The sequence below is a fragment of the Vombatus ursinus genome, unplaced genomic scaffold (genome assembly GCF_900497805.2).
Source record: "Vombatus ursinus unplaced genomic scaffold, bare-nosed wombat genome assembly UNPS02001287.1, whole genome shotgun sequence".
Taxonomy (NCBI): domain Eukaryota; kingdom Metazoa; phylum Chordata; class Mammalia; order Diprotodontia; family Vombatidae; genus Vombatus; species Vombatus ursinus.
The window spans coordinates 486,901-511,360 of record NW_020941065.1 but is presented as its reverse complement, the minus strand read 5'-3'; the positions used below and the strand labels follow the sequence as shown (position 1 = coordinate 511,360).

Sequence of the window (24,460 nt, the reverse complement as noted above, 5' to 3'; positions counted from 1 at the left end):
GAAGAGTAAGTGGAGGAGTACTCTGACCTTTCTGTTAAATTTGTGAGGACCTAACTAACAGAAGCAGAATCCCCAAACCTCCCAAGCAGGATGCTGGGCCTTTGGCCCAGTGTTCCTGCTCGCCCTTTGAAAGAGGCAGGCTGAGAAGCCTCCAAAGTATTTTAGTTAATATCAAAGGCAGAATATTGTTGAGGCCTAACCTTATTACTGCCCAAGACTCCATAACTATTTCCCACCAAAGCCCCCTCTTCTGACGAGCATTATCATAAAGAGCTCTGGAGTGGAGCTCTGGGTTCAATCCTGGCTCTGTCACTTACTACCTGTACGACCTTGGGCAAACCACTTCACTTCCCTGGGTAAAATGAGTGTCCGACTCGATGGGCCCTGACACCCTTCCCAGACACAGATCTCCTTTTAACTTACCTAACAGAGAGTGTGAAGTCTCCTGGATTACTCTTGCTGGGCCTGGCCAAGAAGCTGCCATCAACGCCTCGTGTCAGCAGTAGATTTTCTGCCTCCACTCCAGTGATATTTGGGTGAAACCATCTTAGGAAGGAAAAAAAAAAGAAGAGGATTTTAGACCATATTTCCCACACTATCACAGAGAGTATAAATGACTGATGAGTCACTGACCAAAACATAAACAAAGAAATCTACCATGAAAATGTACAATGAAAACCTCTTGAATGTTGATCCAAAACTTTGATCAGAAACCACCAATAAGAATGGAAAGATAAATCTATGGCATAATAAGTAGGTTCAACTTACTCTGGCCTTAATTTACAGAAATGGCAACACTGTAGAAGGACCTAATTTCAAATCCTCCCTCAGACATTTACTTATCACTTAAGTCATTTAACCTTTCTCTGAGTCAGTTTCTTCATCTGCATAACGGTGTTAATAACAGCACATGGTTCACAAAGTTGTTGTGAGGATCAAATGACACAACATGTGAAGTGCTTTGCAAACATTTAAAGCACTGTGTAGGTACTAGCTATTATTATAATTAATTCAATTCAATGCCTTGAATTACATTCAATTATAAATTGATAGTGCCTGTGACAAAGTTCAACGTAAAAAAGATATGTAATAATGCTAACTCAAGAGGCCACTTTGTTATGAACTAAGTGAACCTTTAAGGGACTTCTCAACCACCATTATCCCAATTCAAGTACGATACAACAGCTGAGATGCTACAGGCCTTGATCGCCCCCATACGATATCCAGGAAGGACACAGAAAGCATAATTCCTCATACTGAAACATATGAGTAAAATCTCCCGTCCAATACGGCCAACTGCAACCCAACCATACCAGCTCCACTTGTGATTCTCATGTCTTCCCATAAATCCTGCTCTGAGAGGCCACCCAACACACCGAAAGCTCCTCTAGGTCTGTTACCATTACATGGGTACCAGTATCACAGTCAGGCTGTCCATGCTCTTACTATATGACTAGCCCAACTCTTTTATCAATTATACACTTTCTGTAGCATGTCTTTAATGCCACTTCTTAAAGGAAAGCAGTTTGGGGGAAATGAGTTAAGAGCAGCATCTTAGATCATAAACAATAAGCTCAAAATGAACATGCAACCTGAATATTAAAGGGCGAAACATACAAAGATTAAAAAACAGCAAGGATCTAGACTCTTTTACAACTATGGCTAGAGAGAGAACTCTTAACCCAACAAGGGATAGGAAGAATCACAAAAGATAAAATAGATAATTTCAATTACATGAAACGTATAGATTTTACATGACAAAATCAATGCTGCTAGCTTAATAAGGGAAACTGCTGACTGAGGAAAAAAATTCTTCCATCAAATATAAGTGGCTGACATCAAAGATAATGTAGGAAATTAACATAAAAATATAAGATCAAGAGCCATTCCCCAATGAATGAGTGGTCAAAGAATTCTCAAAATTCTCAAAAGAAGAATGGTAAACTATTACCCATCTGAAAGATTGTTCCAAATCACTACTAAGAAAAATGCAAATCAAAACAATTCTAAGTTTCATTTCACACTGCGCAAACTGGCAATGATGAAAAAAAATGTAAATAATCAATGTTAGAGGAGCCGTAGGAAGCAAGGTACACTTACTCATACATTTGTGTGTTGAGCTAAAAATGGGTTTAAAAATTCCAGAAACCAATGTGGAATTATGTTGAAAAAGTGACTAAAATCTCCATACTCTTTGATCCAGAGATTCCACTGCTAGGCATTTATCCTCAGGAGGTCAAAGACAGAAAAAAAGATCTCATATACATCAAAATATTCGCAGCTGCACTTTTTGTGGTCATGATGAACTGTAAGGAAAGTAGGTAGCCACTGACTAAGGAACAGCTGAACAAACTGGGGTACACAAACGCAACAGAATATTAAAAGAAAATTCAGAGAAGCCTAGGAAAACTTCTATGAATCAATACAAAGTAAAATAAGAACCAAGAAAACAACATACAAAATTGATTATAATAATGTAACCAGAAGGAACAATAAAACTGAATGTTATATAATTATAATGACCAAGTTGGGCTCCAAAGAACAGCTCAGGAAATACTACTGTCTCTCTTCACTGCAGGAGTAGAAAACTATGGGTTAGGGATACCATCTATACCATCAAAACTGATCAGTGTACTGGTTAATTTTGCTAAACTGCTTTTTTTCTCCCTCTTTTTGTTACTTTGTTATCAGGAATGGCTCAAGGGATTAGGAAGGGGAAAGAGATAGAACCAGAAAAGAAAGTGATGTTTAAAAAAAAAAAAAAAAAGACACCCAGTAAAAAGAAAAGTAGGCTGGAGCAATATGGTCTCTCAGATCTTTAAAACAAACAAACAACAAAAAAAATCTACTTGAGAAACAGGAAGAAGCTGACAGCCAGCACCACAAGCCCCAACAAGGGAACCCTCAGGAGCACTCAGATGCCAAGGCCAGTGTCCCCTCTGCCTCCTGGAGCAGAGCTGACCAAGTAGCACCAGCCTCTCCCCACCTACCTGGACATCCTCAGGCCAGGCTCAGTGGTACCAGAAGCTGATCCAGGGCCCCAGCCACCTGCTACTCCTTATTACTAGACCTCTCCACCTTGTCCTGGCCCCTCTAGCACAAAATCCTCAGCAAGCAGCCCAATGATTACTATGCAAAGCCAACCAACAACAATGCAGAACATTTGACAAAAATTGCAAACAAAACAGGCCTCAATGGAAAAGTCTGAAAAGGCAAAGGAAATACAGCAAGAAGATGCAAATGTGCTTCTTCAGAAGAGGCACCAAGTAAAAGCTAAAATGATGGCCAGCTAACCGAAGATCATCAACAATTACCAAAAGCGCTTCTTGGAGGCAGAAAAAAGTTCACTCTCACAGGGCATGAAAGAACTAAAGCACAGAGGATGAAGAAGGGGCCTAATGGCAAAGAAAATTAGAAGTTAAAACTAGAAGTTAAGTTTTGGGGGGAAGTGGAATATTCTCAAGAGCTTCAATGATGTGTCCAGAACAGTTCACAGCAGGGGCCCCCAAAAGAGGGCTGGGGTGGAAAACGTTTATTAAAAGACCGGCAAACAAGCGATTGAGAAATGAAGAAAAAAGCCTGCTAGGGCCACTTTGATACAATGGACCAGGAAGAAACAGAGCAAACAGAAGGAAAAAAAATCTTTCACTCATCCTCCTAATCACCTTAAGCCTCATCCTATCTCTCTCTTCTTTTTCTTCCACAACTAAACCCCTAGGGGGTTAAAAAAAAAAGTAGGTGACGCTCTTCTACAAACATAGTCTACACATACTTCCTCTCTTTTCTCTCACTTCTCAACCCCTTCCAATCTGGGTGTTCTAATAGCACTCAACAGAAACTCCACACCAAGGTTACTAATAATTTCTGAATTACTAAATCCTGGGAAATTTCCTTGGTCCTCATCCTTGGCCTCTCAGAAGCAACTGACACCACTGGCCAAACCCTCCTCCTCTTCAGATGTTCAGGACACAACTCTCTTGAAAGCCTGGTTCTTCTCCTACTCCTCTGCTGGATTATCATCTATGCTGTGCCCTCTAGCCAGGAGGGTCCCCCAGCCTTTGTCCTAGGCCTTCTTTTCACTTTCTATGCCCTCAGTCATGTCACCAGATACCATGGTTCAATTATGATCTCTATGCAGATGACTTCCAAATCTACACATCCAACCTCAAGGTCTCTCTGAGCCTCAACCCCCTATCACCAACTGCCTAGCAGACATCTCCAACTACATAACCCAGAGACTTTTCACATTTAAGTTGTGTCCAAAACAAAACTCATTATCTCTCTTCCACATCCCAGCCTTCTCCATTTCTGTGGGGGACACCACCATCCTTCTAATGACCCAAGCTCAAAAGCTCAGTCACCCCCTACACTATACTGTCCTTCAACCTCCATGTCCTATGAGTTCTCAAGTCTTGTCAATTTGATCTCTACAATATCTCTTGCATCCATCCTCTTGTCTCCCCTCCTAAGGCCTCAGTCAGGCCCTCCTCACTTCTCATCTGGATATTACAATAGCCTCCTACTCCTGCTCCTTTATCTCTCCCCTATCCAATCCACCCTCCAAACAGTTGCCAAACTGATATGTCTAGAGTACAGATCAAACTATGGCAGTCCCCTGCTCAAGAAGCTCCCTACTGACAAAATGTTAATTCCTCTGCCTGTCACTTACCAGTCCTTACCATCTGGCTTTATGCTATCTTTTCAGACTGATCTCATACTAATCCCCCTCCTATACTCTAGATTCCAGCCACACAGATGGACCTCCTGTTCGTCCTCCCAACCCCCCACAGCATTCCATCTCCCACCCCGAGGGCCTTTACCTAGGTTGTGCTCCAGGACTGGAATGCTCTCACTCTTAAACACATCTCCTAGAATCCTGAGCTCTCTTCAAAGTTCATCTGAAGGGCTATCTCCTCCTAGAAAAGGTATTTCCTGATTTTCCTTGTTGTTAATGCTTCCCCACTCCAAAATTATATCTATTTTGTATTTATTCTGTATCGTTTTATTTTTTACATGTTCTCCTTCGGTACAAGGTAAGCTCCTTAAGAGCAGGAACAGTTTTGGTTTTTACTTTGCTAAAAAATCCCCAGCCCTAGTGCCTAGAACACAAGTAGGTACTTAATAAATGCTTACTGACTGAACCGTACATTCTAAATCTGCCATTCTCCCAATGATTCCAACTTGTTTGTTTGCTCACTATTCCCCCACCTCCCTGCTCCTCTCCACTAACTCTCCTCTTCTCTAAGCCTGTTTCTTCATCTGTAAAATGGAGGCAAAACTACACTACATACTTCAGAGGGTTGTTGTGAAGAAAGTGTTTTGTAAATCATGAAGCTCTGGAGAAACATAATTCATTGTTATGATTATCCCCACAAATTCAAGTTAAAACAAATTTCTTAAGCACCTACTGTGGATAACTAAGAAGGCTGTGCTAGTTATCAGGAATAGAGGTTGCATGAGTAAAAGGAAAGAGACAGATGCAAAAGATGCTGTGGAGATGAGCGCACTTCAACAAGGCCCAGCTCAAGTCTTACACATTCTCTGTGAAAACTTCCCTCACCGTCCCAGCACATGATGAGATACACACACACGCACACCCCTCTATCCATATCTTGTTAAATGCCTCCCCAACTAAGCTGTAAATTCCATTAGGGTAAGGACCACATTTTCTGCTTTATTATGTACTGCATAGTAATTTATACATAGTAGGCACTCAATAAATACTTATTGTTGACTACAGCACAGAGGCAGTATTAATAACCACAAGATATCCCCAAACCCAGGTCTGAGGGGTTACACTCCAAGTAAAACAGACACTCACTTAGTTCAGGACTAGAATTCAACTTTTAATAACCATTCAAAATGGCGTAACAATTCTCTAGAGTAATATTTCCAGGTGGCAGCTAGCTAAGTTCAAACCTTATCACACCTCAGTTTTTCCAAGTCTCCCAAAAGGCATCTGGAGCAGAAGAGAAACCAGTGCTTGTTGTCCCCAGTTAGAGCTCCTTCAATGAGGCCACTCACACACAAAAGACCAAGAAAATAAAGCCCTCCTCTTTAGAGGCAGACAATTCACTTTTGCCCGTAAGACCAACAAGGGGCCAGCACCACACTGACAGTGGCATTGTGCCAGACCCTTCTACTCCATTACTGCCATTCAGTACCATCCACAGCCTGGACCCTGTTCAAGGGGAGAATGAGCTCGAAGGCCCAGGCAAACAGCCAGGGTTCAACCTGGAGGCAGGAGTTTGCTCTACCCAGCATTTATTCATTGCTTTACAGACCAGCAGGACTGGCCTCCCACAAAAATCAATACAAGAAAAAAGAAAACAGTATTGAAAGATAAATAAAAATAATCTAATAGGAAATAACCCTTCATATGTCCCACTTGTCCTATGCAGCTTTGTGAAGTAGAGGAGAGGTGAAAAAACTAGGAATGAAGGTACTTTTGAAGAGGCTGCAAAGCACAGTGGGAAGATCACTCTGCTCAGAAACAGAAAATCTGGGTTCAAGTCCTGGCTTGGCCACTTACTACTTTAACCATGTGGTCATGCTATGGTATATTGCTTTATTACTCTGCACAGTGCCTAGAACATAGTAAGTGCTTAACAAGTGTTGATTGATTGATTGGTTGGAGAGAAGTGATTATCACAGTTTTTGTCAAAGTCTCTCATACTATTTTTGTGGAGAGATCTGGAGGAGACAAGAATCTAGTCAGGTGGATTCCAACATGGTTGATGGCCAGACTCAAACGGCATTTTTTAATGGTTCAAAATCAATATGCCAGGAGGTCTCTAGTGGAGTAAAGTGATCTATACAAATTTAGTTGGCCCTGGGCTGCTTAACACTTTTACCAATGTCTCAGACAAAAACCTAAATGGCATGCTCATCAAATTTTTTCAGGTGACACCAAGATGGGAGGGATAATTAACACAGTAAATTAAAAAATCAGGATGCAAAAGGATCCTGGAAAGACTGACAGCACTGGGATAAATCTAATAAGATGAAATTCAGTAGAGATAAACATAAATCTTACACACACACACACACACACACCAACTTCAACAGGATAAGACTGGGGAGGAATGGATAGACAGAGATTGTTCTAAAGTGGACTGACAGCTCATCATGGAGTCAGCTGTGTAAGATGTTAAAGCCATCTTGGGCTACTCTAAGAGATGCAGAGCCTCCAGGAAGAGGGAAGCCCTTGTCCTTAGCAAACCTCATCTGGAGCAATGTGTTTATCCTGGGTGCCATGGCTTAAAAGGGACACTGGTAAGCAGGAGGGTGGCCAGAGCAGGGCAACTAGAAGGGCCAAAGGTCAAGTCCCTGGCATAAGGACTGGTTGAAAGAACTGGGTCTGCTTAGCCTGGAGAAGACACAGGGAGGACATAATAGCTGTCTTCAAATATCAGCAGGGGTATCATGGGAAGGATGAACTAGATTTGTTCCATTTGGCCCCAGAGGGCAGAACTAGAAGCAATGGAAAGAAACTGAAAAGAAGTCAATTTCAGCTCAAGGGAAAACTTCCTAACAATAAGAACTGTCCCTAAGTACAAGGGGCTATCTGGAAGAGTGGTGGGCTCCTCCTCCTTAGAGATCTTCAAGCACGGACTGGTCAAGCACTTGTTGGAGATGTGAGTTAGTAGATTCATCTGTGCCTTGCAGCAATCAAATTCTGTGAAAGCAAAGATAATAATGCTTGTACCATCCACCTCACGAGGTTACTAATAATAACTACTCCCACAGCAGTGTACAATTAACAAAGCACTTCTGGAGAAAGTGCTTTGCCAAATGTATAATGTTCAAATCCCACTCCAACACTTACTACCTCTGTGACCCCGGCCAAGTCACCTTACCTCACTGGGCCAAATTTCTTTACATGCAGAATGAAAGGGTTACCCTAGATGGCTGCTGGGGTCCGTTCCAGGGCTACATCTATAAACCAATGATCTTGAATCACTTAAATTTTCTGGGGGTTGAGCCACCTCACATTCGCCAGATTGGTAAAGACGTTTAAAAAAAATGATAAATGTTGAAAGAGCTATGGGAAAATCAGATACATTAACAGCCTATTGGTGGAGCTTTGAAATGGTTCAGGCATTCTGGAAAGTAATTTGGAAACTATGCTCAAAATTTTATTACACCCTACATACCCTTTGATTCAGTGATACCACTACTAAGACTATACCCCAAAGATATCAAAGAATGAAGAAAAGTACTCATGTATACAATAATGTTTATAGCAGCTCTTTTTGTAGTAGCAAAAAACTAGAAAAACTGAAGGGATACTCATCAGTGGGGTTTTGGCTGAACACACGATGCTACGTGAATGTAGTAGAATGCTAATATGCTATGAGAAATGGTGAAGGGGACAATTTGAAAGAAACCTAGGGAAAAAACTTGCATGAATTGATGAAGAGTGAAGTGAGCTGAACCAGGAGGACAATAAAGAAAACACAAAACTTTGAAAGACTTAAGAGCTCTGATCAACATAATGACCAATCAGGATTCCAGAAAACCCATGACACTATCCACCACCTTACAGAGAGGTGATAGATTCAGGGTACAAAATGAGACATATATTTTTTGGACATGACCAATACTAGAATTTCCTTTACTTGACATAACGTTTGTTACAAGGGTTTGGGGTTTGTTTTTTGTTTTGGTTTTTTTTTTTTTTTGAGGGGACAGAGAGGAAGAAGAGAAAATAATTTTTTGTTAATCTAAAAAAAAGTAAAATTTAAATTAAAAAAAAAGAAAAAGATCAAGAGGTCTGAGAAGATGAGCTCTGAGGTCTACATCCAGTACTGTATCAACTTGAGCTGCTGTTGTTACCTTGGAGCAAGTGAAGTAACCAGAGATTCTCTAATTTTCCTGACATCCCAACTTTTCTGTACCTAGCTTGCTATGTAACAACCCACAAGGACAGCAGAATGCCATTCGTTTCAATAAGGCAAAAAACAATTCTGTTGTCTCACCCAAGCTCAGATCACAAAGGAAAAAGTTTTCAGAGGCTTCTCTCATCTCCTATTACACAAGTGTAACACTTAGGGCACTTTACACCATCTTCCTCTTTATCCCCAAACATAAACTCTCATTTAGTGGTTAACCAGAACAAATCTGGAAGAAGCGCTGCTCCTTAGCTTGTTTTCGGTTGGCCCAGCAATTCCCCACCCACCCCCCACTCCTGAAAACTGGCTGAAATAGACCACACAGAGTAGATTCATTTAGAGCAATGAAGCTTCCCCCTCCCTTGGCTAGCAGTGGGGTGCCCTCAGAAGGTAGGGGAAAGAAGAACCAAAATTCCCCAAAAGAAGTTTTGTTTCCAGCCCCATAATGGCCCTTTTTTTTTTAAGTCTTAATTTTCCATGGAAAGCCCCAGATCAGAGAAGGCCAATACTGTTCTTCATATAAACAGGTCCAAAAGAAAAAAGAAGGAAAAAAAAGAGAGAGAGAAGCCCCCCTGCCACAGGCGGATTCCATTTTTAGCCAGCTATCAACATGACAAAGCTACACAAGAATGCCACAGTTAACTGTGCTGCCATTGGTACAAGCAGGGCTTCAGAAATGAGAAAGTGATCAGAATAACAAGGCTGACCATTTGCCACAAAGGTGAAGGCGAAGTACTGTGCAGAGAGATGAAATAGAAAAGCATCTCCCATAACCAAGCCCATAAGAGTCCCGTGTGATGAGCATGCCAATAAAAGATCAGCCAAAAGTAGTGGGGGAAAGCAGAAGCTTTCATTTGTCTGGGGGAGGAGAAATATCCGTAAAGCTATAAAGCAGGCGTTAAGCCTCAGGTTACAGGCCTCTTTCTACCACTGACTCAGGAAATCTTTAAGGGCCTGGTTATCGATGGAGAAATTGATGTCCATATAAGTTAAATGGCAGTGGCAAGGCAGTCTACAGAGCTAATTCACAGGGGCTGGGTTGGATTTAAATTATGTCACATCGACTTCAATCTAGTTTAAGTCACTAGTCAGAAGACTTAGTTACCATTTTCCTACAAAGTTCATTCTTGTTATTTGGTATAACTTTAATACCACATGTATTCTTTGCATTTCAGATATAATTTTTTTTTTTTTGCTGAGGCAATTGGGGTTAAGTGACTTACCCAGGGTCACACAGCTAGTGAGTGTTATGAGTCTGAGGCCAAATTTGAACTCATATCTTCCTTTATCCAGGGCTAGTGCTCTATTCACTGCGACACCTAGCTACCCCTTCAGATAGAATTTTAATGCACTACATTAAAAAAAAAGCCATGATTCCTTTTGATAATTTTCCCACATTATTTTTTTAAATGGTGTCAGAAAAACTCTGTGATTGTCTGATTATTTTACTTACCAAAAATAACTGAAGCAGATACTTTTGAAGTCACTGGGAGGTATTCATCTCTAATCCACAGATATTTTCAAAATCTTTTGGCCACAGTACTTTGCCATCCAAAACAACATTTGCGGTATTTTATTTAACTAAACAACAAGTCTATGTGTTCCGGATTTTTTAAATAAAACAAGAATTTCTTGAATTAAAAATTATTAAATATAAATGTGTTTCCCCCCCAGATGAAAATTAAACAGACCCATGCAGCTGGATCACCATGAGAAACTCAAAATACCACTAATACTTCCTTCACCTTTTTTCTTGTTATTCACAAACTGAAAAAGGAAGAGACACTTTCCTCCTTTTTCAACTGTCAAACGACTCATCAATTTAGGATGAATTAGTCTGAAGAAGGGGGAAAATATTTTCATCAGATTTACAGAAAGTTCTTGCTGTTATAGGCCAGACCATAACAACTCCAGGTTCTTAGGTTACCTCTAAGAATTTACTGACATGACTTTCTTTCTTTCTTTCTTTTTCTTTTTTTTTTTTTTAGTGAGGCAATCGGGGTTAAGTGACTTGGCCAAGGTCACACAGCTAGTATGTGTCAAGTGTTTGGTCTGAGGCCAGATTTGAACTCAGGTCCTCCAGACTTCAGGGCCGGTGCTCTATCCACTGCGCCACCTAGCTGCCCCCTGACATGACTTTCTTTAAAACCTTATCAATGCTGTTGGATGAAGCTAATATGATGCCAATTTTTTTTCTCCCTCTTTCTTACAAAGGTGGGGGGGGATGATTCTGTAAGGAAGGAGGAGTCATATTCAAAAATCAATGGGATGTAATAAACAAAAGGCATCAATAAAAATGAAAAAGAATTAAATTTATTTAACTGGTTCCCTATTTACCTTAAAATGTATATGCTTTGGATTATGAAGGGATTATTACTAGATGGCTATATTAGGATTATAGGGCTATAGATTTTAAAACTGGAAAGACCTCACAGGCCATCAAGTGCAACCATATAATTTACAGCTGAGGAAAGTAAGACCCAAAGAGGTTCAGTGACTTGCCCAAGATCACACAGGGAGTAAATGGCAGAGCTGAAATTCAAAGCCAGGTCCTCTGCCTCTCAATCCTCCTTCTACTGTATTGCACAGTTCAGAACTGGTTCCAGGGCAGACATGCTTTACAAAATGACATAATCACAAGATCTGAGAGCTGCCAATGGGAAATCAGAGGCCATGGAATCTAGCCCATAAACAACAGGATTTAAAGTGCATTGGTTCTCTCTCTCTCTCTCTCTCTCTCTCTCTCTCACACACACACACACACACACACGAGATAGTCATTGGCCTATTGTGGCCTATTTATAAAGCTTTTAAGAAAAGACTGCATAAACTGTTGCTGGCAATCACATGATTTAGCCTTTCTGCTTTTTTTTTTAAGGACAGGACCCAGGTCTGTGGGTCAGGGGGCAGAAAGCAAGGGAAAGGGAACAAATTGTTTGTTGGGAAAAGATTTCTGGGCCAAACAAAATGTATCCATTATTTAAAAAAAAAAGAAGAAGAAGAAGAAGAAACTAAAATGCCTATATTCAAGTCAACAACCACATATAAACTGCCTATGTGCCAGGTACTGTGATGTTAATGAGGACTAGGAAGACCTAAAGGACAGGGTCAAGATCCTAAAACCTTTTGACAAGATAAAGCAGAGGTTAATAACCATTTTTGTGCCATGGGCCCACTTGGCAGTCTGGGGAAGCCTATGGACCCATTCTCAGAATGTTTTCAAATGAGTAACATAAAATACACAGGATTACAAAAAAAACAAATTAAACTTAAAATTTAAATACAAAATGTGTGTGTGTGAATATATATACACACACATATACAGATGTATAGATAGATAAAAATTACACATGTAAATAATATGTAAATATTGTATTCATGTATGTTTATATACATCTGTTTATGTATGTATGGGAGTGTGGGGGGGGTACAAGTTCAAGGACCCCAAGTTAAGAATCTCCAGAGCTAGATCACTGGGCTGAATCTACTAAGATGAATTTGAATAAGGATAAATGTAAAAGTTTTGCACTTGGAGAAACGCACACGCACACACACAAAATTATGAGGATAGCATGGACAGCAGTTGTTCTGAAAAAAAATCTGGGCCTCTTGTGGACTGCCAGATCACTGAATCAGCAGCATCAAGTGGCAGCCAAATGCCATCTTGGGCTGCTTTAAGAGGGACCGAGCTTTCAGGGAGAGAGAAGTGCTAGGCCCACTGCACTCTGCCCTTAGCAAACATCATCTGCAGCACTGCCTTCAGTCTAGGTGCCATGGTCTCAAAAGGACATTAGTAAGCGGGAGAGTGCCCAGAGCAGGACAACCAGGACGGCCAAAGGTCTTGAGTCCCTGTCATGAAGATTGGTTGAAAGAACTGGGCATGGACTCAAGAGAACACAATAGCTGTCTTCAAATATTTGAAGGGCTGTCGATGGACTAGACTTGTTCTATTTGGGAACAAAGGACAAAACCAAGAACAATGGGCAGAAGCGGCAAAAGAGCCAATTTCAGTTTGATGTCTGGAAGTTTCCTAACAATGAGGACTGTCCCGAAGTGCAACGGCCTGAAAGAGGCGGCAGGCCCCTCTCCTTGGCGGTCTTCGAGCAGAGGTTGGACTGTATACTGCTCGGCAAACACATTATTGTGGGGATTCCTTTGCTGAAGGGCTTGGATGAGGTTCCCTCCAACTCTCAAAGTCAGTAATTCTATGACTTGAGGGTGACTTTAATGTTGTGAACACTGGTCACTGGAAGAAAGGTGGTGCCCTCAACAGAAACAGGGAAATAAGAAAGACTGGGCTTGGGGGGAAAGGTAATGAGTTACTCTGGGAAACTTAGAAACTTTAATCAATGCAACAACCAAACACAACTCCATAGTACATGCTAGTCACCTCCTAACAAAGAGGTGATGAACTCAAGGTACAATATGAAAACTAAATCTTTGGATATGGTCAACATGGGAATATTTTGCTTGGTTTACATTTTTGCTATAAGGTTTTCACTTTTCTTCCTCCCCCACCCCAATTTTGGGGAGGAGGGTAGTAGAAGGAGCAAAGGGCTTTGGATAGGGTTGCCAAAAAAGAAAAGAAAAAAGATCACTGAAGTAGTTTTAAAGGTACAGAAGACAACTGAAAGAAGTTCAGGAGGATATACAAAAAAGTAGGACAGCTGGGAAGTTATACATTGAATTTATTATAAATTTTTAAATGAGACGGCGACCACCGAGATCTACACAACAGAGTGATAAGTTTCAAAGACAATCCTCTTCTTCTGATCTACTATGTAAATGGGAATGCTCATTTTATTTGGCATTTAAGGTTAGAATTTTAAAAACAAAAATTTGGAATAATTCTAAGAGTTAATAAGTTCTGTTTTGGACACATTTAATTTGAGAAACCTATGAGACACCCAGTGGATCGAGGCATCAGGAAGCTGGTGACTCCAGTAGAAACAAAAAATTGGGGCTGGATACATATTACACGGAAGTCAGCTTCGTAGAGATATTAATTGAAGCTGTGGGATATGATGAGATCACCAAGAGCATAAAGAAAGGAAGAGGACCCAAGATGGAACCCTGGCACACAGTCACACGGAGCAGGCAGAACGGAGGTGATGACTCTGCAAAGAAGACTGGGATGGTCCCATCAGATAGGCGAGAGGAAAGCCAGGCACTAAAAGGGTCCCAAAAACCTGGGAAAGACTACCCAGGAAGAGGACTCAACAGTATCAAAAGTTGTAGGTAGATGAAGGAGGATAAGGATTGAAAAAAGAACCAATGGAATTTGCAATTCAAAGACCATTAGTCCTTTGAGCCACAAGTCTCACTCTGGGGCATATATGTCAAGGAAATCAAAGTCAGAAGAAAGGCCCTACAATCACCAATATATTCATAGCAGCACTTTTTGAGGTAGCAAAAAACTGGAGACAAATGAGTGTCCATCAATTACGAAATGGCTGAACAAATTATAGTACATGAAAGTAATAGAAATGACTATAAGGAATTCAAGAGAAACATGGGAAGATTTTTATGAACTAACACTGAGTGAAGTCAGCAGAACCAAGAGAACAATACGCATAATAACAATCATGTAAATGAAAAGAACGCTGCAGCAAAGCCCAACACTGGGTAACGACAGTGACCAATCTTGGCCCTGGAAAAAGAGAAAGGAAGCAGCTCGCTCTCTCCTCTGCACAGAGAAGAGGATCAAGGAAATCAAACGCTGCAGACACCATCGCTTGGCGATGGCTGGCCTTGCTTAACGGCTTTCCTTCACTATGACAGAGGGCCGGGGAGGCGGATGGGGGGCAAGGGGGAGGTTGCCATAGCCAAACATGACTGAGATTTAGAAACAAACAAAAAAAAAAAACAAAACCGTGTTACTGTATTTTCAAAGAGATCACTAGGACCTGGAGAAGCAATTGGGAAGCAGGGTTGAGAGCCACATTGCAAAGGCCTGAAAAGCTAGTGGGAGATGAGGAAGTAGAGGTGACAACTGCAGACAGCTTAATCTAGGAGGATGTGGCAGCAAAAAGGCGGTCAGATGGAGGGGACAGAAGCATGACTGTTTCTAAATCGCCCCTTGAGGAGGCGGCTGCTAAAGGTCATCGCGTTTCAGGTTTGTTATCTGAAACAGAAGAGCAGCATCAACCTAACATGTCCGTGTCCCAGCACGGCCTTCCAGGCAGAAGCAGTGAGTGCCTCAAGGTGTTATCTGAGGAGACCAAAGAGTTTCTCCCCACTCTCATAAAATTCAGCGAAGCTGGACACCGTCTCCAAAAGACAGTAATTAAAATGGACGTGTATCATCAGGGACCGAGAAAAAGGCAACTATCATCTATTCACTCATCAAATTAGCCAGCTGACATCTTAAGAAATGGGAGGGGGTGTCCACGGGGGTTCTGCTGCAGGTGGGGTGCTTTTTAATTCATTGGTCAACCATGTCTAGGCTGCCAGGTTCATAGATCCACAGCTGGTGGGCACCTTGAGGCCATCCGGCCCAACCTCATCTGACACGTGAAGAAACTGAGGCCCAGAGACGGTAACAACTTGCCCAAAGACGCACGGGTTAATAAGCATCGGAGGTGGGGTTTGAGCCTAGGTCATGACTCCCAAGCCAATGATGTTGGCATGTAGCACTGCCTTCCCAAATGCTCGTTGATCAATAAATCGAGAAGAGGGAGCAAGAGCCAAAAGCCAGCGCGAAAGCCTTGACGGGGTGGATTTGGAGCCAGAGGGAGCTCACGCGCTGTCCAATCCAACCCCTCATTTTACAGAGGAGGAAACTGAGGCCCAGGAAGGTTAAATGATTTCTTCCAACTCGAGGCACAGGGGAAATCAAACCTGTCCTCTTTCCCCACTCCTAACTGCCAATGCCTGTCCGTTCTCATGACCTTCCCCATGCCACTCTTTCCATACAAACTTCTGATACATTTTCTAGTATCACCTATTAATTACTAAATGCAGAAGTGAACATGGTGCTACATTAAGCACTACTAATCACCAAAAAACTCAAGGAAGAGTAACAAAATCTGAACATATTTATCACAAACCTACGTGCGCAGCACTCTGCATACATGTGTTTATCAACTAAGATATGAGAAATTATTCCTGCCCTGTCAAGTTGAGAATTTCAAATTTCATTGTGGAAGCCTTGACTCTGAGAGGCAATACTACATAATGGTTAAAATGCTGGTGCTGGAGTCCTAAAGATGTGGGTTCCAATCCTACCTGACAGTAGCTGTGTGACCACAAGCAAGTCACTGCCCCTCCCAGCCTCAGTTCCCTCCTCTGTCAAATGAGGGGACTGAACTAGATGGTCTGTGAGGTCCCCTGCAGTCCCAGTTCTGTGATCCTATGACCCTGCATGAGTCATAAGTTAACAGCAGGCAAAGTGAAAAATACAGTAAAGCTGATTTTATTTGCCATCTTTATTTCTGGGGCTGTGCCTCTACGAATGTCATTCCTCCATTCAAAATCTTAGTGGCTACCCACTGCCTAGCAAATAAAGTATGAGTTCCGAACCCTAGAATTTAGGATCCATGTAATCTGGCTCCAAACCACTTGGGGGGCCTTTTCTCCTCTGCCTGATTCCCCTCCCACAAGTCTCCTAGGCTCTAGGAGAAGGGGTATTCACAAGGTACCTATTTATAGCCTGCCCTCTTTGCTCACTAGGAGAATCTCCCTACCACCCACCAGATCACCTTTTCTTCAAGGAATTCCTTTCCTTCAGAGCACAACCAGATATCTGCAAGAAACCTTCCTTGCCCCTTCCTCAAACATCTCGAAACTCTCTCCCCTACTGCTCTCACATTTGCAACCCAATTCAAACTAGAAGCCCCCTGAAGTCAGGATCGGCTTGCCTCTTTGCCTTTGTATCATCAGTACCTAGCACAGGGCAGGGGCTGCTGTAAAAGAGGCTATTAGTAAACTGCAGGAAGGCATTTTGGAGGCTGCCCAGTTATAGAGAAGGCTTCACTGGAGAGCAGCACAACTCTCATTTCATTTCCTTCTTATCCACTCAAGAAAACACCAGTGCTTGTCTTTGGAAAAAAAGTAATCCATACAGTGGTTTCTAATTAAGGAATTTCTGATTGCTGGAAGAATAGCCTGTATTTTGAAAGAAATTAATGTCTCTTTTTCCATGGGCTAAGTATAGCTCGTCTGCAGTGGCAGTTAATTGGGACCAGGACAGTAATAGTTCACCTTTCTGCTTGAAAGCTTACAAAGTGCTTTCCTCCCAATCCCCCAACAAGGCTGACAGCACATGCATTACAAACTCCATTTTAGAGGTTAGGTAACTGAAGTTCAGAAAGGTGATGACAGTTGTTCGTGGTGGTGCAGTGAACAGAACCCTCGGCCTGGAGTCAGGAAGACCTGAGTTCAAATACTGCCTCAGACACTTACCAGCTGTGTGACCCTGGCCAAGTCATTCACCTCCATCTGCCTCAGCTTCTTCATACGTAGAATGGGGATAATAATAGCACCTACCTCCCAAGGTTGGTGTGAGGACCAAATGAGATAATATTTGTAAAAAATGCTTAGTACATTGCCTAGAAACATAGTAGATGCTTAACAAATACTTATTTCCTTCCTTCCACAGTTACTTAAGGGTCTTTGCAGACTTCAAATCTAGCAACCTTTCCACTATTCTAGGAAACTTCAATATGAGGCACAAATGAAAAGAAACAGAAAAGGTTTTTTATTGGCAATGTAGTATCGAGCTTCATAAACTGTTATCTTCTAATTAGGTTTCAATACAGAGTATCTTTGTGCTTTGATGTCACACATGCATAGAGCACAGGACTTGGAGTCTGCAAGAACAGCAGTTCTTGCACAGCACTTTCTTGCTGTGTGACGCTGGGCTCTCTGGGCTTCCATTACTTCATCTGTAAAACAAGGGCATTGGACTAGCTGGGCTATGGGGTCTCCTCCATCTCTAGATCCATGACCCCTGAAGTGAATAAGCTGGGAAGACTTAAAGGAAATGATTCAGGCTGAAGAAAACAACATCAAAATAAAACAGACACCCTCAGGAATTAATTTTAAAAGATGATAGGAATAAAAACCAGGTGAGAAAAAAAGCATAAAAGAAAGAGATCCAAAGGGGAAATCAAAGCAAAGTCGTTTTGTTTTTTTAAGTTAACATACTTTTTTTAAAAATCATAAATAATTTGGAAATCATGGTTTTATGAACACTCATTTTTTACTGTAATGTTTGTTTTCCATATATAGTTACTAAATTGAGAGTAATTTTTTTTAATATATGAGAAGTACATACACAATATTATAAGATCCTATTAGGGGAGGTCAAAGAAGGCTTCTAAGAGTAGACAGCATTTGAGCTGGGCTTTAAGGGATAGAAAGGAGTGGGGAGGGGGGGTGGAAGGAAACATTCCAGGCATAGTAACAGCATGAGCAAAAAAAGAAATCAACGAGGCAGGAAGGAACAGGGTTTGTAGAGGGGACAGCAGTAAGGTGGCCCTTTTGGCTAAAAAGCAAGACCCTAAAAAGGAATGCTTCTGCTCACCAAGGTGCAGCTATCAGCAGGGAACCCAAAAGGCAGCCAAGGCCCAAACTAAGGAGGACCCTGAATGCTGAGCCCAGGAGTCTGTGCTTCTTTTAGGAAGTTGTAAGCAGAGGAAGAACATGCCCATGGGGGGGGGGGGGCAGGGAGAATCCTGGGCTTGGGATCAGAAGGTCCTGGCTTCGAGTCCTACCTCTAACACTGAACAGATTGTGACACTGGGCAAATCACTTCACTTCCCTCCCCCTCGGTTTCCTCATCTACAAAATGTGAAAAATGGAGACAATAAAGCACCTACTTCACAGAGTTGTTGCAAGGATCAGATAATATATACAAGGCGTCTGAAAAGTTTTAAACTTTAGTAGCTTCTAACTGCAGTAAGGCTTTTGAGACACCTCATATGAAGGCTATAGAAATGTGACCTCTATCATTATTATTATTATTCTTATGACCAAACCTATGTATAAGGACTAAGTCCAGCAACGTGAAAAGGGGGGGTGGAATGGGTTGCTAAATAAAGCAGGGGTTCCCAACCTGCGATATGAATATCACAAGGTGTGTGAAGCTTGTCTAGGGGACACGGAATATTTAGTAAATAACAATATTATTCTATTGAAATTAATCTCTTTTTATTTATGTCCATATGCATGGTAAGTACTAGACTATATTTCCTTACATAAAAAATTGGGGATACAGAAAGGTTTAATAAAAGCCAAAGGATATGGAAACCAAAAAAAGGTCAGGAACCCCCAAAAACTACTTAATAATAATTAAAATACTACAATATACTTCTTTCTTTTCAGCAGAGAGGGGAGGGATGATGAATATGCTATTAGGAAAATCACTTGCTATCAGTGGGGTTTGATTGTTTTTCTTTGTTATAGGGAAAGGTTCATGGGGGAATATATGTGGAATGTCTATGATATAAAAACAAAAGATGTTAATAAAATATTTTAAAATTAACAAAGCATCCCAGCAGATGGGGAGATAGAGATAGTGAAACACAGAGAGATGAGAGAGATAAGAGACGAAGAAAAGTGGAGGGAAAGGGAAAGAATTGCCAAGAGTCCAGGCTGGCAGTTAAAAAAAAAAAAAGCCCAACACTACTAGGGTGTAGAAGAGGGGAAAGGAGGAGAGGGGGAGATGAATACAAGAGTAATATTTTTCTTTCTTTTATTTTAAAGAACCATGTTAGACCACAAGGTCTGCCCAGGCTTTCCCAAAGGTAAAGGTTTTAGCAGTTTTTCTCCATCTGCTCTCTTGGCCCCAACAAAAGACACTGTTGCTAGAAACGATTGTGTTTATGTATCAGCTTGCACCTTAGCAAGCAGTTTCCCAAGATCCTCTGTAACTTTATAGCTATCAGACCCGTGGACAGAACCCTGCAGAGGAAAAGTATGTAATCCAAGCACAGGGGTCTACATTTCTCCAGCTCTGGGGGGGAAAACCCGACATTAAATAAGAATATGTTAAGAATTTCAACAGGCAAACATAATACCGAGTATTTCAGTAAGGCAAGTTTATTTATTTCCTACAGTTGAGCTAAATATACAAGGCCAGCCTCAAACTAAATTAAACAACTAGAGATAAAAGAAAGGGCTAAACTTCATTTCCTGGGGGGAAAGTGGACGGAAGGGGGATTAAAAAGATAAAGGAGGTCTTGCATGAGGAATTCCTCAGAGTGCAGCAAACTATAGCCCAGGCATCACACCTTCAGATTGCTTATCTCGGCTCTGTCATCAAACCAGAGCAAAAACCAGGAGGCTAACCAATGATTGCTCAGTCTCCCCACTTCTCTGGGATGAGAAGGGAGTTCCACACTGAACAGCTGAGGGGAGGAAAAAAAGGGCTGGAGCTGGAGCGTGTGGAAGGACTCCAGCTGGACTATGGCTTGAACATTAACTAGCTGTGTAGAGAGGCAAATCACTTCATCTCAAAACCTCTATTTCCTGAAGATGGGGGTCAATGACACCTCCTGAAGTGATTGTGAGGATGTTTGTAGATAATGTATGTAGAAGCACTTTGCAGATTGGGGGGAGGCGCTGACTTAGCCCCAAAAAGGTATGGTGGCTGGTCCAGGGTACACAGTTAATTGGCAGAATTTGAACCCAGATCTTCCTGACTCCAAGCCCAGCATTCTATGCTATTGATAACTAGGTACAGTCTTCTTGTCAATAGCAGGAGTGAACTGGAAGAAAAGCAGGCCATCAGTCATTCAAAGTTTATTTAGACCCATTTGGGTGGCTTCACCTGGCCAAGACTTGGTAGTTCCTAAATCTTCAGACTGCACAACACAACTCCTACAAAGGAGACCCTTTCCTGTCCTAAAAAGGTAGATCCTTCCTGGTTCGGAACAGCAGGCCCCAAACAAAGGCTCAATGATATTACTTTGATAGATTAAGTAACAAACAGACAAAGGCTCCAAGAGAGAATACACTTCAGGCCACAGCCACACAGCACCTTGCTTAAATGCATTTACATAGTAGTACTCAAATCCATCAGAGCTTGCCGGCAGACCTGCCCAGGTCATTTGCTTCCTAAAGTTTTCAGGTTTGGTTTTCACCTACCCCAAAACAATCATGGAAACAAACAGATAGACAAAGACAAAGACACAGTCAGACTGAAAGATACAGACTGAAAGACAGAATGTTAGGAAATATTCTTAATTTCTTAAGACACTTCTCATTCCGATCATACCCTAGGCCAAAGCTATTATTTAAATGTCACAAAAGAGTAGAGATGTTTTTGGACTGAACAAAACTGGGCAGTCATCACAAAAAAAAAAAAAAAAAAGATGGCTCTATAGCCCGAATAGCACATAAAGGATTAGTAATATTTGCTAGTAATGGTAGGTCAGACTGAGAGCAATGAAGTGACTATGATACTGAAATAGACTCTCCATGCTTACTAATAGTTAGAAAGTAATAATTCATTCTTCAGCCTACATCTTTTCATCTAAGGAGCCCAACACACCTTGACATCAATTCTCACTAATGCTACTGATCCTGTCCAGAAGAGGAAAGAGCTTGACAACTGCTGAGAATTGGACACGTGAGAAACCTGAGGGAAGGACATAAAACTACATCAAGGCTTCCTTCAGGTCTGCCTAACAAACGACAGCCCCGTAGAGGCACTACCTCAGAGCGGCTAAGGAGGGGCACTGAAAGAACTCCTCTCTCCTATTACGTACACAAGCACGAAGAGCCTCTCCCCCAAAGGAGGGCTGTTATTTCTGAACAATTATTAGGCAATATTCATGAAGCAATGAGTAAGGAATGTAGTGCACAACCATGACCCACTTCAGTTTTGTGTCTTCTGCTTACAAACAATCCCTGCCTTCCAGTTTGGAGGCCCTAGAAAAGTCATTAGTTAGAGGAGAGTGAAATGACTGAAGAGATCACAAAAGAGAAGAGCAGCTGGGGGCACAGGCTTTACCCTGGGAAGAGAAAAGGGCTCCCCTTGGATAAAAACTGAGGAAAAGAAGGTAGAGTAGAAAGGGGCACTGATCAGTCTTTCCATCAAGAGACCTAAGGTGAAGATCCTGTTCTGACACTTATTAGCAATATGACCATAAGCAAGTCCCTTTACCTCTATGAGCCTCAGTTTCCTCCTCCATTAAATGGGAACAATAAGGCTTGCATCTCACAAGGTTATTATGAGAAAAGTGCTTTAAACCTTATGGAAATGTGATTATTATTCTTCCAACACCAAACACTAAACATACATAGGAAGGGGAAAAAAAGACAGCCAGGAAGGGGGAATGAGAACTGGGATATTCCTGGGGAGAAAAGGAAATCAAGAGACCTAGCAACAGCAGCAGATTCCTGAAGGACAGTAGGAAGGGGAAGGAAGGAAAAGAGAAAAGGAAAAAGAAGAGAAGGGGGACAGAAGGAATCAAGCAATAAACTGTGGTAGGCGCTGGAGATACAAAGAAAGACAAAAGGACAGTTCTTGCTCACCAAGAGGAAGAAGGAAAGAAAGGGAAGAAAGGGAGGAAAGACGAGGGGAAAAGGAAGTGGGGAAGAAAAGAGACAAGGGGAAGAAAGAGGGGGAAGAGAGGAAAGAAGACAAGGGAAAGAGAGGGAGAAGGAGAAGAAAAAAGGAAAAGAGGGAAAAGGGAGAAGAGGGGAAGCAAAGAAGCATTTAAGACCTTACTAGGTGTCTAGCCTGGTGAAAAGCTCTTTACAAATATTTTCTCATTTGATCCTCACAATAAACCCCAAGGGGGGAAAGAAAGTGAAGACAAGAGGAGCCGGAGGAGTGAAGAGAAAAGAAAGGGGAGGGGGAATAAAAGAGAGGGAAGAGGGGAAAGGGATAGAAAAGAGAGAAAAAAGGAGAGGGAGAAAGAGATGAAAAGAAAAAGGAACGGGGAGTGAGAGAAGAAAGGGAGAGACAGGATGAAAAGAGAAGGGGAAAAGAGGAAGGGGGGAAGGGATATAGGAGACAGAAAAGGAGAGAAGAAAAAAAGATGAAAAGGGAAGGGGAAAGGGAAGAAGAGAGGAAGAGGGGACAGAATAGGGAGAAAGGGGGAGATGGAGAAAGGGATGAAAAGAAAAAGGGAAGGGGACTCAGAAAAAGAATAGGGGAGAGGAGGAGGTGGAGAAGAGATGAAAAGAGAAGGGAGAGGGGGAGAGAGGGAGTGGGGGGGAGGGGAGAAAGGGGAGAAGGAGAAAGATGAAAGGATAGGGGAAAGGGGTGTGAGAGAGAAAGGAGGAAAAGGGGAAGGGGAGAAGGAATAAAAAGGGAAGGGGGAAGGGGGAGAGAAAGAAGGGGAGGGGGAGGGAAGGGGGAGGGGCAGAAGGGTAAGAGCGAGAGGAGGTGGCTGGGGGAGGGGAGGGAACAGACTCTTCCGCCCCACCCCCCCGCCCTCCCGGTGGCGGAGGGGGTCTCGCGGCCGGGGGAGGGAGAGGGGCGCGCGGTGCTTTGTGGGCGGGCGGGGGTCGCGGGGGTCGCGGCGCTCGCGGCGCTCACCTCCGGGATGTCATGTTCCTCCCGCTCCCGGGCTCCTCCTCGGATCCGCTTCCTCAGGGGCCGGGCCGGGCCGGGCCGGGCCGGGCCGAGGGTTAGCGCGGAGCCCGCGGCACTCCGGCCGCCATCCAGGCCTCGGGATCCCGGAGACGAGAGTCGAGACGCCCCCCCCGCCCCCCAAGCACCTCCGCTCCGCTCCGCTCCCCCGCGCCTCCGCCCCCGCCCCTCGCCGCCCGGCACCGCGACAGTGACGCCATCGGCCTGCGACGCCAACCTCCCGCCAGGCCGCCGGTCGGCCCAAAAAGCCTACCGCCGGCCGCGCGCGCCGCGCACTTCCGGCTTCCCCCTGGGCAGGCAACTGCACCCCGCGCCGGGGGTTCCGCCCGCCCGCCTGGGTCCCCTCTGGCCACCCCGAAGCGAACGGCCGCGAGGGGGCGCGAATGCGCAAGGACTACGCGGCCGCCTGCAGAGAGTTCTAGCAGTGCCCCGTCGGCGAGCCTGGATCCGGCGCCCTCCGCGTGCCAGGCACTGGGCTGGTGCTGCTCCCTCCCGGCCTGCCCTCGGGAAGCCTACAGGCTGCACGCTGCATCGCCCCAGTAGTGGAGTGTAAGCCCTCGAGAGCGGGCACACAGGAGGTGGCTGCTAAATGCTTGTTCACCTCCCAGCGCCTCGTTTCTGCCCCTCACGTAGTAGGCAGCTTGCCAGCAGAAGTGGGCCTGGAGGGTCAGAGTTCAAATCCAGCCTCAGACCCTTGGCAAGGCATTTAACCCCTACCACGGTTTCCTCATCTGTAAAATGGGGGAAATAAGGCACAAGTCTGATCGAGTCACACATACCCCTTACCCAATAAATTCCAGTGGCAACTTTTTACCTACTGGAGCCAATACAAAATCCTCTGTTTGAATTTTTTTTTTTTTTTTTTTGCTGACTTGTTAAAGGCTAAATATTTGTTGTAAGATTTTACCCTTTGTTTTCTATGTTTATTTGATTGCTTTTATTGATAGTGGTAAAATTAGAATCTTATTAAGTATATAAATATAATTTCAAGTGCTTATAATTTTTTTTAAAAAATAGA

The 24,460-nt window shown here is 42.9% G+C and overlaps 1 protein-coding gene across 3 annotated transcripts in view; it reads right to left on the bottom strand.

Annotated features, from left to right (window-relative positions):
- The window catches only part of PTPN11 (protein tyrosine phosphatase, non-receptor type 11), a 71,061-nt gene extending 47,581 nt beyond the window's left edge, over positions 1-23,480 (bottom strand). For 2 of the 3 annotated variants that reach the window (XM_027862572.1, XM_027862592.1), the window contains exons 1-2: positions 23,389-23,480; positions 424-546 (exon numbers count right to left, since the gene is read on the bottom strand). In XM_027862572.1, the coding sequence (XP_027718373.1) occupies positions 424-546; positions 23,389-23,402 (137 nt within the window). In that variant the 5' untranslated portion in view covers positions 23,403-23,480. Of the gene's footprint in view, positions 1-423; positions 547-2,990; positions 3,014-23,388 lie in introns of those variants that run through there. The other variant, XM_027862582.1, reaches the window with a different exon arrangement.
- Between the last annotated feature and the right edge of the window lie 980 nt (positions 23,481-24,460).